General features: G+C 46.0%; 1 protein-coding gene across 3 annotated transcripts in view; it reads left to right on the top strand.

The window, feature by feature from the left end:
* The window catches only part of LOC139465936 (angiotensin-converting enzyme-like), a 30,956-nt gene extending 22,132 nt beyond the window's left edge, over positions 1-8,824 (top strand). For all 3 annotated transcript variants that reach the window (XM_071247939.1, XM_071247940.1, XM_071247941.1), the window contains exons 8-12: positions 784-1,010; positions 2,487-2,628; positions 3,225-3,323; positions 4,066-4,188; positions 5,484-8,824. In XM_071247939.1, coding sequence (XP_071104040.1) covers positions 784-1,010; positions 2,487-2,628; positions 3,225-3,323; positions 4,066-4,188; positions 5,484-5,667 — 775 coding nt within the window. In that variant the 3' untranslated portion in view covers positions 5,668-8,824. The remainder of the gene's footprint in view (positions 1-783; positions 1,011-2,486; positions 2,629-3,224; positions 3,324-4,065; positions 4,189-5,483) is intronic.
* The last annotated feature ends 5,912 nt before the right edge of the window (positions 8,825-14,736 follow it).

Here is a 14,736-nt window from a genome sequence, read left to right as displayed (position 1 = left end):
TGGGCACAGCATTCCACTTTGGCCCTTCGGTTGGTCGAACTCAAATAAACAACATTTACAAGTTCACCATATTCATACAGAAACACGCCCGTGAAAATCCGGATTAGAACTTATCTTCAGCAACCCATGGTTGTCGTAAGAGGTGACTAAGGGGGTCGATTGTCAGGCTCGTTGGCTTGGTTGATGCATGTCATCGCCTCCCAGTTGCGTAGATCGATGCTCATGATGTCATTCTCTGGATTGTCAGGTCCGGACTCGATTATTTACAGACAACCATTATATAGCTGGAATATTGCTAAGCGTAAAAGAACAAACTAACGAACAAACAATATAGGGAAACGTCCAACCTGGTCCAAAATTTAGCCTGCGGTTGGAAACTATTTGAACTGACTGTGGCCTTTTACGTTTTTAGCTCTGAGTAGCCATGAACATAAGCTAGCTATTTGATAGTGAGTCATAAACATTAACAATTATTGACCCTGCTTTTAGCAGAGATTTCCCGTGGCCCTGGAAAGGGTTTTGTCGCATTGACTTACTTACTTAAGTTATTATTCCGTATCACGTGAGCTACAGAACCTCAATTTTCTTCTTATATCCCCTCTTCTCATATCTGGTCAAAGACCAGGGTTCAATACCCCACATGGGTCCATTTCTGGTGTCTCCCCCCCCCCCCCCCACTTCCCCCGATATTGCTGGAAGATTACTAAAAGTGGCGTAAAACCACACTCACTCCCTCTTCTCATATCTCCTCTTCTCATATTTCCTCTGCTCGTATCTCCTCAGCATCAAGATGTGCACCGACGTCACCATGGACTACCTGTACACCATCCACCACGAGATGGGCCACATCGAGTACTTCATGGCGTACTCCGGCCAGCCCACCATCTACCGTACCGGCGCCAACTCCGCCTTCCATGAAGCCGTGGGCGACACGATGGCGCTGTCTGTCGTCACCCGCGAACACCTCCACTCCATCGGCCTCATTGACACGGCGACGAGGACGGAAGACGGTGAATACATACTTGACAGTGATTTGTTTCATGTGGAGGCAAACATGGTATTGCTATAGCCGTAAGACCTGGTACAGGCAAACCACGATGGGACATGACGATATTGTCCGACCAGACACTACTACTAGAGCCGACAAGTAGTTAAAGCGTTCGCTCGTCACGCTGAAGAGATTATTGCACTTATATAGCGACTAGCAGCTACGAGTGTGTTTGTGTGTGTGTGTGAGAGAGAATGAGAGTGTGTGTGTGTGTGTGTGTGTGTGTGTGTGTGTGTGTGTGTGTGTGTGTGTGTGTGTGTGTGTGTGTGTGTGTGTGTGATAGCCCCTTAAGATACCATGCTGCAATTTAACATGAATACTCCACTCAGATACAGTATACTGACTCCAAGCCGACCAGTCCTTGTTTAAGCCCCTTATTGCCGAGCGCCTGACAGGGCAACAACAAGTACCATCTCTTAACGTCTTTTGGTATGACGCGGGATCGAACCCCGGACCTACCGCTCTTCGGGCGGACGCTCTACCTCAAGACCACGGAGGCGGTCTCACGCCAAAGACCCGGGTTCGATTCTCCACATGTGCTCAATGTGTGAAGCCCATTTCCGGTGCCCCCGCCATTATAGTGCTGGAATATTTCTAAAAGCTGCGAAATAAATACTCACTCACCAGACACTACTGTTGGTGGCGGATAACAGTGTGGCTACGGGGTAGCTTGGTACCCTGCTGTACATTAATTCAGACCCGTGAAGACCCGGGGTAGAATAGGTCTTCAGCAACCCATGCTTGCCGTAAAAGCCGACCATGCTTGTCGTAAAAGGCGACTAACGGGATCGGGTGGTCAGGCTCGCTGAATTGGTTGATGCTAGTCATCGATCCCAATTGCGTGGATCGATGCTCATGATAGGGGGGGTGGGGGGGGTGGCAGAAACCTATGACTGTGGGTTCGAATCCCGGTTCGCCCCGAGTATGTTTCTAGGTTTGTCAGCACCATATCCGTGCTCATGGGTTTCACCGAAGTGCATGGTAAACGTCTGAGACCTGCATCACTTCGGACTTTCCTTCCACATTAAGCTAACACGCCGCGATATAACTGGAATACTGTTACAAGCGGCGTTAGACACAACACATCCACTCCAACTGTTGGACATTTGGATACGGTTGGCCCAGACTTCTGAATTACCCGTGAAGTTCCGGGGTAGAAAAGGTCTTCAGCAACCCATGCTTGTCGTAAGCGGCGACTAACGGGATCGGGTGGTCAGGGTCGCTGACATGGTTGATCAATTCATCGTATCTCAATTACGTGGATCGATACTCATGATGTCAATCACTGGATTGTCTGGTTCAGACTCAATTATTTACAAATCGCCGTCATAAAGCTGGACTATTGCTGAGTGCGGCGTTAAACAACAAACAAACAAATAAAGCAGTGAATACTGTAGCCAGCGTTATACTGTACCGACCTATTGTCTGTCCCTTCCAGGCGACATCGCCGACCTGCTGAACATGGCGTTGTTCAAGGTGGCGTTCCTGCCGTACGGCTATCTGATTGACAAGTGGCGATGGCGGGTGTTCAGCGGAGACATCCCTGACGAGGACCTCAACAAGGAGTACTGGAAACTGCGGTAAGACAGGACCCAGTCTTCTCATACATGTTGTCCACATATAGCGCAAAGATTGATAAGTTTCAGGATCCTGGCAGAACCATTATCGGCCTAGGGTCGGAACTCTTCTTGCTGCTACTGTGTACAGCTCCATGTGTCATCAGTCCCGCGACTGAGCCTTAATGTGATTTCGCTGTAGTTCTTCACACATTGTACAATCTGATGTCATTGACAAGTATTTACCATGTTTCAGTAGATGGGGGCGGTGGGGAAGCTTAGTGGTTAAAGCGTGCGCTCGTCACGCCGAAGATCCGGGTTCGATTTCCCACATGTGTACAATGTGTAAAGCCAATTTTCGGCATTTTCCAGAGGCAAGGGAGTTAACTCACGTTAAAAATCCAGGTTGCACGTGGACTTTTACAGTCAGTTAACTCCCTTGCCTCTGGAAGATGATTTTTGGTGTCCCCCGCCGTGATATTGCTGGACTACAGATAAAAGCGGCGTAAAAACATACCTACTCACTAAGTAAATATGAGATGCATTTTTAACTTTGCCAAGTATTCATAAAATATAAGCCAAATATCTACTAGCAGATCAACCTATCCGCCTTGTTCCAGATTGCAGTACCAGGGCATTGTGTCGCCCAACCCGCGGTCGGAGAGAGACTTCGACCCTGCCGCCAAGTACCACGTGCCGTCCAACTCTCCCTATATGTGGTGAGGGAACAGGTTCTTCGCATTTTGGGGACGGTCGGGTAGCCTAGTGGTTAAAGCGTTCGCTCGTCACGCCGAAGACCCGTGTTCGATTCCCGACATGGGTACACTGTGTGATGGTTGGGGGAGGGTCGTCGTTTGTTTTCTGTAGTGAGATTCTCGTGTATACGGTACTTGATTCACTTTGCGTCAATTCCAGTTATCACCCGGCCCTCATCGTGTCTCTTTCCGGAAGTTAACTTGCCACACTTCGCCACTCAATATATTTTTAAAAATAAAAACCACAATGTCGACTATGCTTGTAGTATGAAGCGACTATGCTTGTAGTAAGAGGCGACTATGCTTGTTGTAAGAGGCGACTATGCTTGTTGTAAGAGGCGACTATACTTGTCGTGAGGGGCGACTATACTTGTCGTGAGGGGCGACTATACTTGTCGTGAGGGGCGACTATACTTGTCGTGAGGGGCGACTATACTTGTCGTAAGAGGCGACTATGCTAGTCGTAAGAAGCGATTATGTTGTCGTAAGAGGCGACTATGCTTGTAGTATGAGGCGACTAACGGGATCGGGTGGTCAGGCTCGCTGACTTGGTTGCATTAACGCATGTCATCGTATCCCAATTGCTGAGTGCGACACACAAACAAACACATTTCCTCGCCCTCCGGCTCCCGGGTGCTACTCTAACCCACCCTAGGTCCACGTGATGTGAAGTGTCCATGTAGCCACGTGCTTCTCTCTCCCACAGCTACTTCATCAGCTTCATCGTCCAGTTCCAGTTCTACGAAGCCATGTGTGCTACCAGGGGCCACAAGGGGCCGCTGCACACGTGTGATTTCTACCAATCTAAAGAAGCCGGCGAGAAGCTAAAGTGAGTTTTTTTCTGTATTGTCATGTATTGTCCATCTACACTACGCGTGGCTACGTCACCAACACAGTCTCAAAACAACACGTGTCTCAGGCTCGCCTACATATGAGTCTCAAAACAACACGTGTATCAGGCTCGCCTACACAAGAGTCTCAACACAACACGTGTCTCAGGCTCGCCTACACAAGAGTCTCAACAAAACACGTGTCTCAGGCTCGCCTACACAAGAGTCTCAACAAAACACGTGTCTCAGGCTCGCCTACACAAGAGTCTCAACAAAACACGTGTCTCAGGCTCGCCTAGACAAGAGTCTCAACAGAACACGTGTCTCAGGCTCGCCTACACAAGAGTCTCAACACACCGCGTGTTTCAGGCTCGCCTACACAAGAGTCTAAACACAACACGTGTCTCAGGCTCGCCTACACAACGGTCTCAACAAAACACGTGTCTCAGGCTCGCCTACACAAGAGTCTCAACAAAACACGTGTCTCAGGCTCGCCTACACAAGAGTCTCAACAAAACACATATATCCGGCTCGCTTACACAAGAGTCTCAACAAAACATGTGTCTCAGGCTCGCATACACAAGAGTCTCATCAAAACACGTGTCTCAGGCTCGCATACACAAGAGTCTCAACACAACGCGTGTCTCAGGCTCGCCTACACAAGAGTCTCAGCACAACACTAACGGGATCGGGTGGTCAGTCTCGCTGACTTGGTTGATGCATGTCATCGATCCCAATTGCGTGAATCGATGCTTATGATATCAATCACTGGATTGTCTGGTCCAGACTCGATTATTTACGTCATATAGCTGGAAAATTGCTGAGTGCGGCGTAAAACATCAAACCAACCAACCAATCAACACAACACGGTCTCCGGCTCGCCTACACAACAGTCTCAACACAACATGCAATCCTTATCAAAATATATGTAAAAAATGTACTGTACAAAAGATGTCAGGGATCAATTCAAGACTGTACATCTCGAGCAATGTTCCCACAGCTCCATCCCTTGGTGTTTCACAACGTTTGAGATACCATGAAGCATGCCCTTTCTAAAGAGATTTCAAAGAGCGTCATGCCGCTCTTGCTCAGAAGCAACGTTACGACAAGGCAGGGCACACTCAGCTTTTTGCGAACACCTGGTATCATCTCTATTTGATAATGGTCCATGAACACACACTCGTGATATAGTCGGAATTCTACAGTAAACTCTAATTTATGCAGAGATTTCTATTGGACGTGGACATGGTTGTGTCGCTTTTTCTATTGATACATCAATTTGCTTGACCTTCAGAGACATGCTGAGTCTTGGCGCCAGTCAGCCCTGGCCAGATGCACTGCAGCAGTTGACTGGGTCCCGTCACGTGTCTGCGGATGCGCTGCTGGAGTACTTCAACCCGCTGATGGAGTGGCTGAAGGTCCAGAACGAGGGCGAGAATCTGGGCTGGGACGGTGCCAGCATCAACTGGGAGGATTGAAATAAAAAAGCTGATTCTTCACTGTTGGTGTTAGTGATGGCACCTACGGTCACCTACGGTCGTGGGATGGGACTGGAGTGAATAATTATTTTTGATTTGGCGGTGTCTCACCCGTGTGGGCCTCCAAAGTATCAAATGTCTGTTACCACTAGAGCTGAGTATCGCCTGGTATCTTGCATACAATATGTATCATGATACAGAATGGCAATACCGCTGCTATCACGATACACCAACAAACAGTAAGAAATGATGAAATCACTTAAATATAACTATAAAACCTCTTGATTAATACATTTACGTATTATTGTCTAAAAACAAAATCTTGTTAAAAAACAAGAACAAAACAGTTTTAAATTTAGGAATGGTTATTAAATGTACTAGTTTAAAAGCAGGCGCGTCCTCTATCATTTCGTCCTCTCATTCCTCCATTTTTACAAGATGGCTGTGCCACTTCTCCCTTTAAGGGAGGTAACTCTATCAGTCTCTGTCTATATTTTACGTATCGCGACCTCATAGACCGACGATTCAACTATTGTCTGTTCTAGTATCGATGATATCGTAGGTGTCGGTAAATCGTTACAGCGCTAGATACCACCCGCATCACATTGAGCGTTCGCTTCCATTAAGCTTAGACGTTAACACGTGAACAGCCGAGAGTGTTGTTAATTCCTGCTGACAAACGAGGATGATGAGCTCGCTGTATCCCGAGCTCATATACTTAGTGTCTTGAAGCCTAAGGGACACGGGTGGCCCAGTCGTCTAAGGAACCGTAATTCGCTGTGCAGAGTTGCGTCCGTTGGGGATGCTAGAAACCTATAATTGTGGGTTCGAATCCCAGGTCGCCCCGATTATGTTTCTAGGTTTGTCAGCACTGCACCACTTCACCACTTTGGGCTTTTCTCCCACATGAAACTGTCACACCGTGATATAACTGGAATACTGTTAAAGGCGGCGTTAAACACAACTGACTCACTCACTTGAACCCTACATTCCTGGACAGTCTCGACGGTTAAAGTGATGGGTGGATATACCGGATATCGTTATGGGAGGTAACTCTTGCAAGCTTGTCTGTGAATGCCCGGTTTTATGGGCAATTCACGTACACGACACACGCGTCCGACTTTTCAAGTACAAGGTACACGTGTCCGTGTATACAGGTACATGGTACACGTTTCCGGGTGTACAGGTACACTGTACACGTGTCCGGGTATTCATGTACATTGTACACGTGGCCGGGTATATAGGTACATGGTACACGTGTCCAGGTATACAGGTACATGGTACACGTGGCCGGGTATACATTCTTTTAAAAAAAACGAAACGGCAGTCAAACCAGATTTCCAGTATCTGTTTCCGCATATCAAGATCAACAATCTGACATCAGATCAACACGGTTACGGCCAGCGATATGTCACACGATGGAGCGAGTGAGTAAGAGAGTACGGTGTTACGCCGATGTTAGCAATGTTCCCCCAATACCAAGGCGGGGTACACCAGAAATTCATGCCATACGAAAGATGCAACATTTGTTTTAAGTACGTTTAGTAATAGAGTGGGAGGGATGTTCAGGTGGATTTTGATATTTTGGATCTTCCTTTCAAAAATGTTCGATCCGCCCTTGATAACATCAGTTGATGAAAGAAATTTTGTTCTAGAATATACAGATGCCATGTAACTGTTCGTGATTGTATTAAACCATGACACAATCCAGACGCCACAGCAACAATGTTGGTCAGATCTATGATGTACCTGCACAATGTTACCAGATACAGCTGTGTGGTTTTACATCACGACTAGACCGCTGAAGATCAGGGGTAGAATAGGTCTTCAGGCACCCATTCTTGTCGTAAAAGGCGACTACGCTTGTGAGAGGCGGATGGTCAGGCTCGCTGATTTGGTTGATGCATGTCCTCGTATTCCAATTGCCAGGGTCGATGCTCATGATGGCCATCACTGGATTGTCTGGTCCAGACTCGACTATTTACAGACCGCCGCGATAAAGCTGGAATAGTGCCTAGTGTGGCGTTAAACAACAAACAAACAAACAAACAAACATCACGGCTATGATAACTTTGAAATTCACGAGCGGACGGATGTGTTGGGAGGTTGCAGTATTTCTGCCGCGTGGCAGGGAATGTTATCACGGAAATAACACACTTGAAGTGTAAGAGTCCCGCGTGCACTGTAGAAGGTGTTTCAACTTCCCCTATTTCGAACACAAGATGTAAACGAAACAGTCATTTAATGTACTGAGGCAAAGCAACTAAGGAAATACGTGATCGGTGTTTCTTAATCGAATTGAATATTATTAAAACTGCGACCCGAAATGGCCAGGGAATATTTTGCTCGTGGTCTGAGAAGGCTGATTTTCTGTCTGCCTTGGCTGTTGAAAACTTCCCTTACCATCACGTCAGTGTGACAAAGTCCAAATCCTCACAAACAAACATCAGGGCTTCACTTAAAGAAAACTCTCACAAGCCATAGAAATCCGCCGTCACCTTTGATCAACAGAGATCAAGAGTATTACATCTCGTCTGTCTTTGAAGATCTAATCAAGCAATAGACCTTTTTTAATTAGTAAAAAATTCCAGTCAGCTTGTCACAACATTTAATCTTTATCCTTGCTGTACATCTGGCTTCATTATCTGTGACGCCGATATAACTGGAATACGGTAAAAAAGCGGCGTTAAATCCAACACACTAACTCTGTACGATGTGCTACTTTTTATATATTACCAGTTGTTGTTGATGTTCATCTGCTTATCGGGGGCACGGGTGGCCCAGTCGTCTAAGGCGCCGCGATTCGCTGTGCAGAGTTACGTCCCTTGGGCACGCCAGAAACCTATGATAGTGGGTTCGAATCCCGGTTCTCCCCAATTATGTTTCTAGGTTTGTCAGCACCATACCCGTGCTCGTGGGTTTCACCGAAGTGCTAAACGTCTAAAACCTGTATCACTTCGGGCTTTCCTCCCACATTAAGCTGACACGCCGCGATATGACTGGAATACTGTTAAAAACGGCGTTAAATCCAACTCACTCACTCACTCATCTGCTTATCACAACATATCATGCATACATACCTATCACTACGTGGCTGTTGTCACTCCAGCTTGATAACTGTGTAAGAATCTACATCGAAACGTCGCTATATGCAATAAACTAGAAGTTGTTATCCATAAAGTTGTACGTTTTCTTATTTCCTCACCGACTTCTAGAAGGCCAGTCGAACGGTTTCTTAAGATTTTCATGACAATATACGAATGTCTATATCAATGCATATCCTCACAGTTAGTCTCTGATCGTCTGGATATCACCTGTCTCAGTCTCTGATATCACCACACTCGATCTCTGATATCGTATCGACTCGAGGTGAGGTTAGGTGAAATGGAGCGTGTAAGTACTAGACAGGACTGATGCCGATTTATAGTGCTCGCCCACTGAGATACCATGCCGCAGTTTAACATGAATACCCCACTCAGACACAGCATACTGACTCCGAGCCGACCCGTCCTTGTTTTAGCCCCTTAGCCGAACGCCAGGCAGGGTAACAACAAGTCAGCGTTTAACGTCTTTTTGTTTGACACGGCCGGGGATCGAACCCCGGACCTTCCGGGCGGACGCTCTACCACCAGACCACGGAGTCGGTCACATCAGACTCGATATCTTGTAGTCTACATATCACCACACCCTGTCTCAGATATCACCACTCTCAGTATCTCAAAGTCGACATAACTGAGTACAAGCGGCGTGAAACACAACTCACATATCTACCTGTAAGCTCATTTCGTGCATGTCATTGTATTTTTATCATGAAATGTCATTATCAGTGTTAGGAATAGAAACTGGCTGTGTTTCAACCTAACAACACAGTGTTTACGTCAGTGGGCCAAATATGTATACAATTATATGTATTCAGTATTCATGCTTACGTTAAACGTTCACCCTGTGTCACGTTGTATGCATGCATTTCACCTTCAATCCGCTCTTTGCATGTCGTGTGCATGTTGCTCCAGTCAACACAGCAAACTGTTTGTTTGGTAAGAAAGTGTTCACTCAAGAGGCCCGACGTTTCTCTCCATTGTAGGCCGGTGAATACAGTAAACATGTTACAGGAAAACCTGTCGCCACATAGCACAAGTTTATGTCGTGATAATCTCATTACTTCCATCCAGCTAAATACCTGGACACGGCTCATTTATCATTCGGGTTGGATTTCACGGTCCACTGGTTTACATCTGACACCCAGAGAACTGCTGGAAGACCCTGCCTTGAGAAAGCCAGCTGCCGCTCGACGTCCAATGATCTGTATACTGTCATTTCGTACGACATGTATACTGTCATTTCGTACGCCATTGCCCCAGACATGTATACTGTCATTTCGTACGCCACTGCCCTAGACATGTATACTGTCATTTCGTACGCCATTGCCCCAGACATGTATACTGTCATTTCGTACGCCACTGCCCTAGACATGTATACTGTCATTTCGTACGCCATTGCACCAGACATGTATACTGTCATTTCGTACGCCATTGCCCCAGACATGTATACTGTCATTTCGTACGCCATTGCCCCAGACATGTATACTGTCATTTCGTACGCCACTGCCCTAGACATGTATACTGTCATTTCGTACGCCAATGCCCTAGACATGTATACTGTCATTTTTCACGTCATATGGACCTCACTGGTAACCTGTGAACTGGTCACGTGGTCATAAAGTAGCATTCTCTACAACCCACCTTGGAAAGATACGCAACACATGGATGATGATCAAAAACTTTATACATTAAGTTAAGTGACAAATAAGGCACGTACTTCTCGCACTATGATGTGCTAGTGACTGACCTGCGCACGCTGGCAACAGCCTGTTGCGCCTCGATATCGACAAGTCCGACAAGAAGCCCGTCGCACAACGAGCCTAACATATCGAGCAAAGTCCGGCAAAACAAGGAGATATGACATATCGTCCGACATGTCAAGCAGTATCAGTTCGGCAACTCGAACAACGAGTTTGACATACCCAACAAGCAGTCTGACAAGTTCCCATGTTTAATGTCAGATACATGGGCTGGTTATGCACGAGTTGTTCGACGAAAAGGGAAGTCTACATGCGTTCTTTTGTATCGTTATATCTGAATTTCCAGACACAAACAAAATAAGCATGCCTAGTCTACGAGCTAATCTGTAAGGCTGTAAGCATTGTTGAAAATGCATCAAACAAACATTAAATAAGAATATGTTTGCCTACTGTTGTGTGTGTGTGTTTATATAGGGGTGCATGCGGAGTATCACTAGGTCAAAGTGTCTCTTTGGTGTTCTTAAGCCTGAAATGACGGGAGCCCCTGACTGAGTGTCAGGATATATCTGACTGTGTCTGTCCCTGTCTGGGTGCGTCAGGATATATCTGACTGCGTCTGCCCCTGTCAGGGGTTGTCAGGATATATCTGACTGTGTCTGTCCCTGTCTGGGTGTGTCAGGATATATCTGACTGTGTCTGCCCCTGTCTGGGTGTGTCAGGATATATCGGACAGTGTCTGTCCCTGTCTGGGTGTCAGGATATATCGGACAGTGTCTGTCCCTGTCTGGGTGTGTCAGGATATATCTGACTGTGTCTGTCCCTGTCTGGGTGTGTCAGGGTACATCTGACTGTGTCTGTCCCTGTCTGGGTGTGTCAGGGTACATCTGACTGCGTCTGCCCCTGTCTGGTTGTGTCAGGATATATCTAACTGTGTCTGTCCCTGTCTGGGTGTGTCAGGATATATCTGACTGTGTCTGTCCCTGTCTGGGTGTGTCAGGGTACATCTGACTGTCTGTCCCTGTCTGGTTGTGTCAGGATGTATCTGACTGTCTGTCCCTGTCTGGGTGTGTCAGGGTACATCTGACTGTCTGTCCCTGTCTGGGTGTGTCAGGATATATCTGGCTGTGCCTGTCCCTGTCTCAGAATATATCTGACTGTGTCTGCCCCTGTCTGGGTGTGTCAGGATATATCTGGCTGCGTGTCCCTGACTGGGTATATCAGGATATATCTGACTGTGTCTGACCCTGAATGGGTGTGTCAGGATATATCTGACTGTGTTTACCGGTCTTTGTATATCAGGACATAACTGACTGTGTCTGTTTCTGACTGGGTATATCAGGATATATCTGACTGTGTGTCCCTGTCTTTGTATATCAGGACATAACTGACTGTGTCTGTTTCTGACTGGGTATATCAGGATATATCTGACTGTGTGTCCCTGTCTTTGTATATCAGGACATAACTGACTGTGTCTGTTTCTGACTGGGTTTATCAGGATATATCTGACTGTGTGTCCCTGCCTTTGAATATCAGGATATATCGGACTGTGTGTCCCTGTCTGATTGTGTTTCGATATATCTGACACTGTTTCTGTCTAGATGACAAGTTGTCTTGCTGTGGATGTATATGTTCAAATACACGTCGCGTGCTCATATAATCCTGTCACGGCGGGACATCCACTCTATGCAACGATCATCGCTTGATAGAGACATTCAATGATTTACCAGCATCATATAGATAGATATAGATATATACATTGTATCTGCATAACCATTTCCAAGGCACTATAGTAAACAACAAAATACTTTCTTTCAAATGAAAAATAAATATTACAAAAGCTAAACATATTAAGTATTTTGCCCTAAATACCGTGAAGTTGCTATAGTCTAGGACACATGGTCATATAAAGACAATTACTGCTAGGCAGCGTGCTGCAAACTACAGGTTTCTGTACCGTCATGATTTGGTTTGGGTATGAACATACATTATACACGTGTGTGAAAATAGGGCTTTGTATTCTCGCAGCCAGATCTAGATAGCAGCAAAACAATTTGGTAACAGTGAAACCTCGTTATTGCGGACCCCGTTAAACCGGACACCACGCCCTTTGGACGATTTTGATGGGAATGTGTGTGTGTGTGTGTGTGTCTGTGTCTGTGTGTGTGTGTGTGTCTGTGTGTCTGTGTTTAAAGTAAAATAGCTTCTTGCATTATCTGCTAATACAGCCATGCAACTATGCGGATGATTTCACTGGGGTCGTACCGTCCGGGTTAACGAGGTTGCGCTGTGAAGTGCACTCTGTATACAGGGGGACAACATTCACACTATTCAATATATCTACAAATCTCATTCATGAACATCACAGCTAGGGTCTAGCGACAATACTGACTATAACAAACAGCAGACTTATATATACACCGGCCAGGGAACTGGCAGGAACCAAAACTGAACTGGTCGTTTAACAGTTGAACGCTTATCCAGAAACGCTCTGGAGACCATCTTATCTTGAATGACAGGAATCCATTAAAATGATGTTTTGATCATTTTTTCAACTACCAGCAGGACAGCTTATATGTGTTTGCTGCAACAAAGTTTTGGTAACAATTATTTTTTTACCAAGAAAATGAGAACTGTTCCTTCTTTCTCTGTAACTGAATATGACTGGACAAATATAATTACTTTAACAGCGGAGTAACGTTTAAACAACAGACGTGTTCAGGAAACAAGTCAGTTCCCCGGCCGCAGTTTGTTTCTCACAATCCGCATACTGATATGTAAATACTATACAAATAACTTTACCTACACTCACACTCGTGAACATATGCTACGAGCGACAAGTTAAAAAGTTATTAATTCCAAATAAGCAATTCCAGCGGACACATGGCTTCCGAACCGCGAGTAGAGACGACGTCGCTACCGCCGCTAGGTGTCGCCCACATCTGCCGAGGAGGAAATACACCTTGCTCCGCAACGTCTGGAAGACACGGTATCATGGATGGATCAGAGATCAGGCCGATGGGGCTGTGGGCGACTACAAGCGCCCAGCAGACAAAGTTAGCTATTGCCATCCGCTATACCCATAATCATTGCACTCCTAGCCACACCTTCATTGGTCGTTGAATTTCAGGGGTTGTCATGTTTACAATTGTCAATACTCCACAACGCTATCCATCGTAACACCAAACAAAAGTTCCTGATTAAGTCACACAGGCCAAGTCAAAATCACATCTCAATCTCATTATTCAATTCGCGACCATTGCAATAGTCATGATGGTAACCACGGCGCCTGGAGCGTCAGTGGAACGTCCAAACTGAAACACGTCCTTGACCTTCATCCCAGGTCATGACGCCATTTGTTCATTTAACCTGACGCCACCGGGAATGACAATTCCATTTACCTCCCTGCAGCTGTTACCGGGGGAGTTAGACGAACCAGCCTGAGGCCTCGATTCCGATTTCTTCTCATCCTCATGCTGAAGGAACAGATCTGGTCTGTCGGCCACGCCCCCTCGTTGTCGGTTCTTTTGTTTAAACCGACCAGACCTGGAGATAGACAACTGCTTCTTTAGCCGCCTATCCTTCGCTTCTGGGTCCTGCGGTTCTTCATCTCTCTTTTCTTCACCCTTCGGCTTCTTCTTAAAAATATTCGCAAGGAAAGACATCTTATCAGTTGGACACTGCAACACTCTCGAAATACTACCTGTTCAACCGAACGCTGGTTTGCGTCAAACACAGGGAGAACTTTACTACTTCCGGTAAGTGATCAGTCTGTAAATACTGATGACGAGTTGAGAGTCAGGTGGTATTGATTGCCACCATTTATGTGGCAGCGTGTGACATTGTGGTTATGTAAGAGTCGCACTGTGTGGAGGGAGACGTGTGAATGTGGAGGCCCTTCAGCGGTGACAGACCCAGGCAAGCAAACTCCTGTGTGTCCTGAAATATAGAAATAATATTATAATTGTATTTCCAAATATTTTCATTTCATATGTTTCATTTTCATAAAAAAGGTTAAAATTATGCATCTGAATATTGTCAGCTCCTTCCTGGGTACCAGGCAGTGGGATTGGTATGCTGTGAAGAGCCCTCTGACAGGACAGCCATTGGATACATGGGTCCTCATACATGCATGTTTGTTTGTTTGTTTGTTATTAAACGCCGCACTAAAGATAACCAGGGTGTGTAAATAATCGAGTCAGGACCAAACAATGCAATGATTGACATCATGAGCATCGAGTCAGGACCAAACAATGCAATGATTGACATCA

Source organism: Haliotis cracherodii, unplaced genomic scaffold, assembly GCF_022045235.1.
Source record: "Haliotis cracherodii isolate W230 unplaced genomic scaffold, xgHalCrac1.p SCAF_18, whole genome shotgun sequence".
NCBI lineage: Eukaryota > Metazoa > Mollusca > Gastropoda > Lepetellida > Haliotidae > Haliotis > Haliotis cracherodii.
The sequence above is the reverse complement of the archived record's forward strand: the minus strand, read 5'-3'. Positions and strand labels throughout refer to the sequence as shown.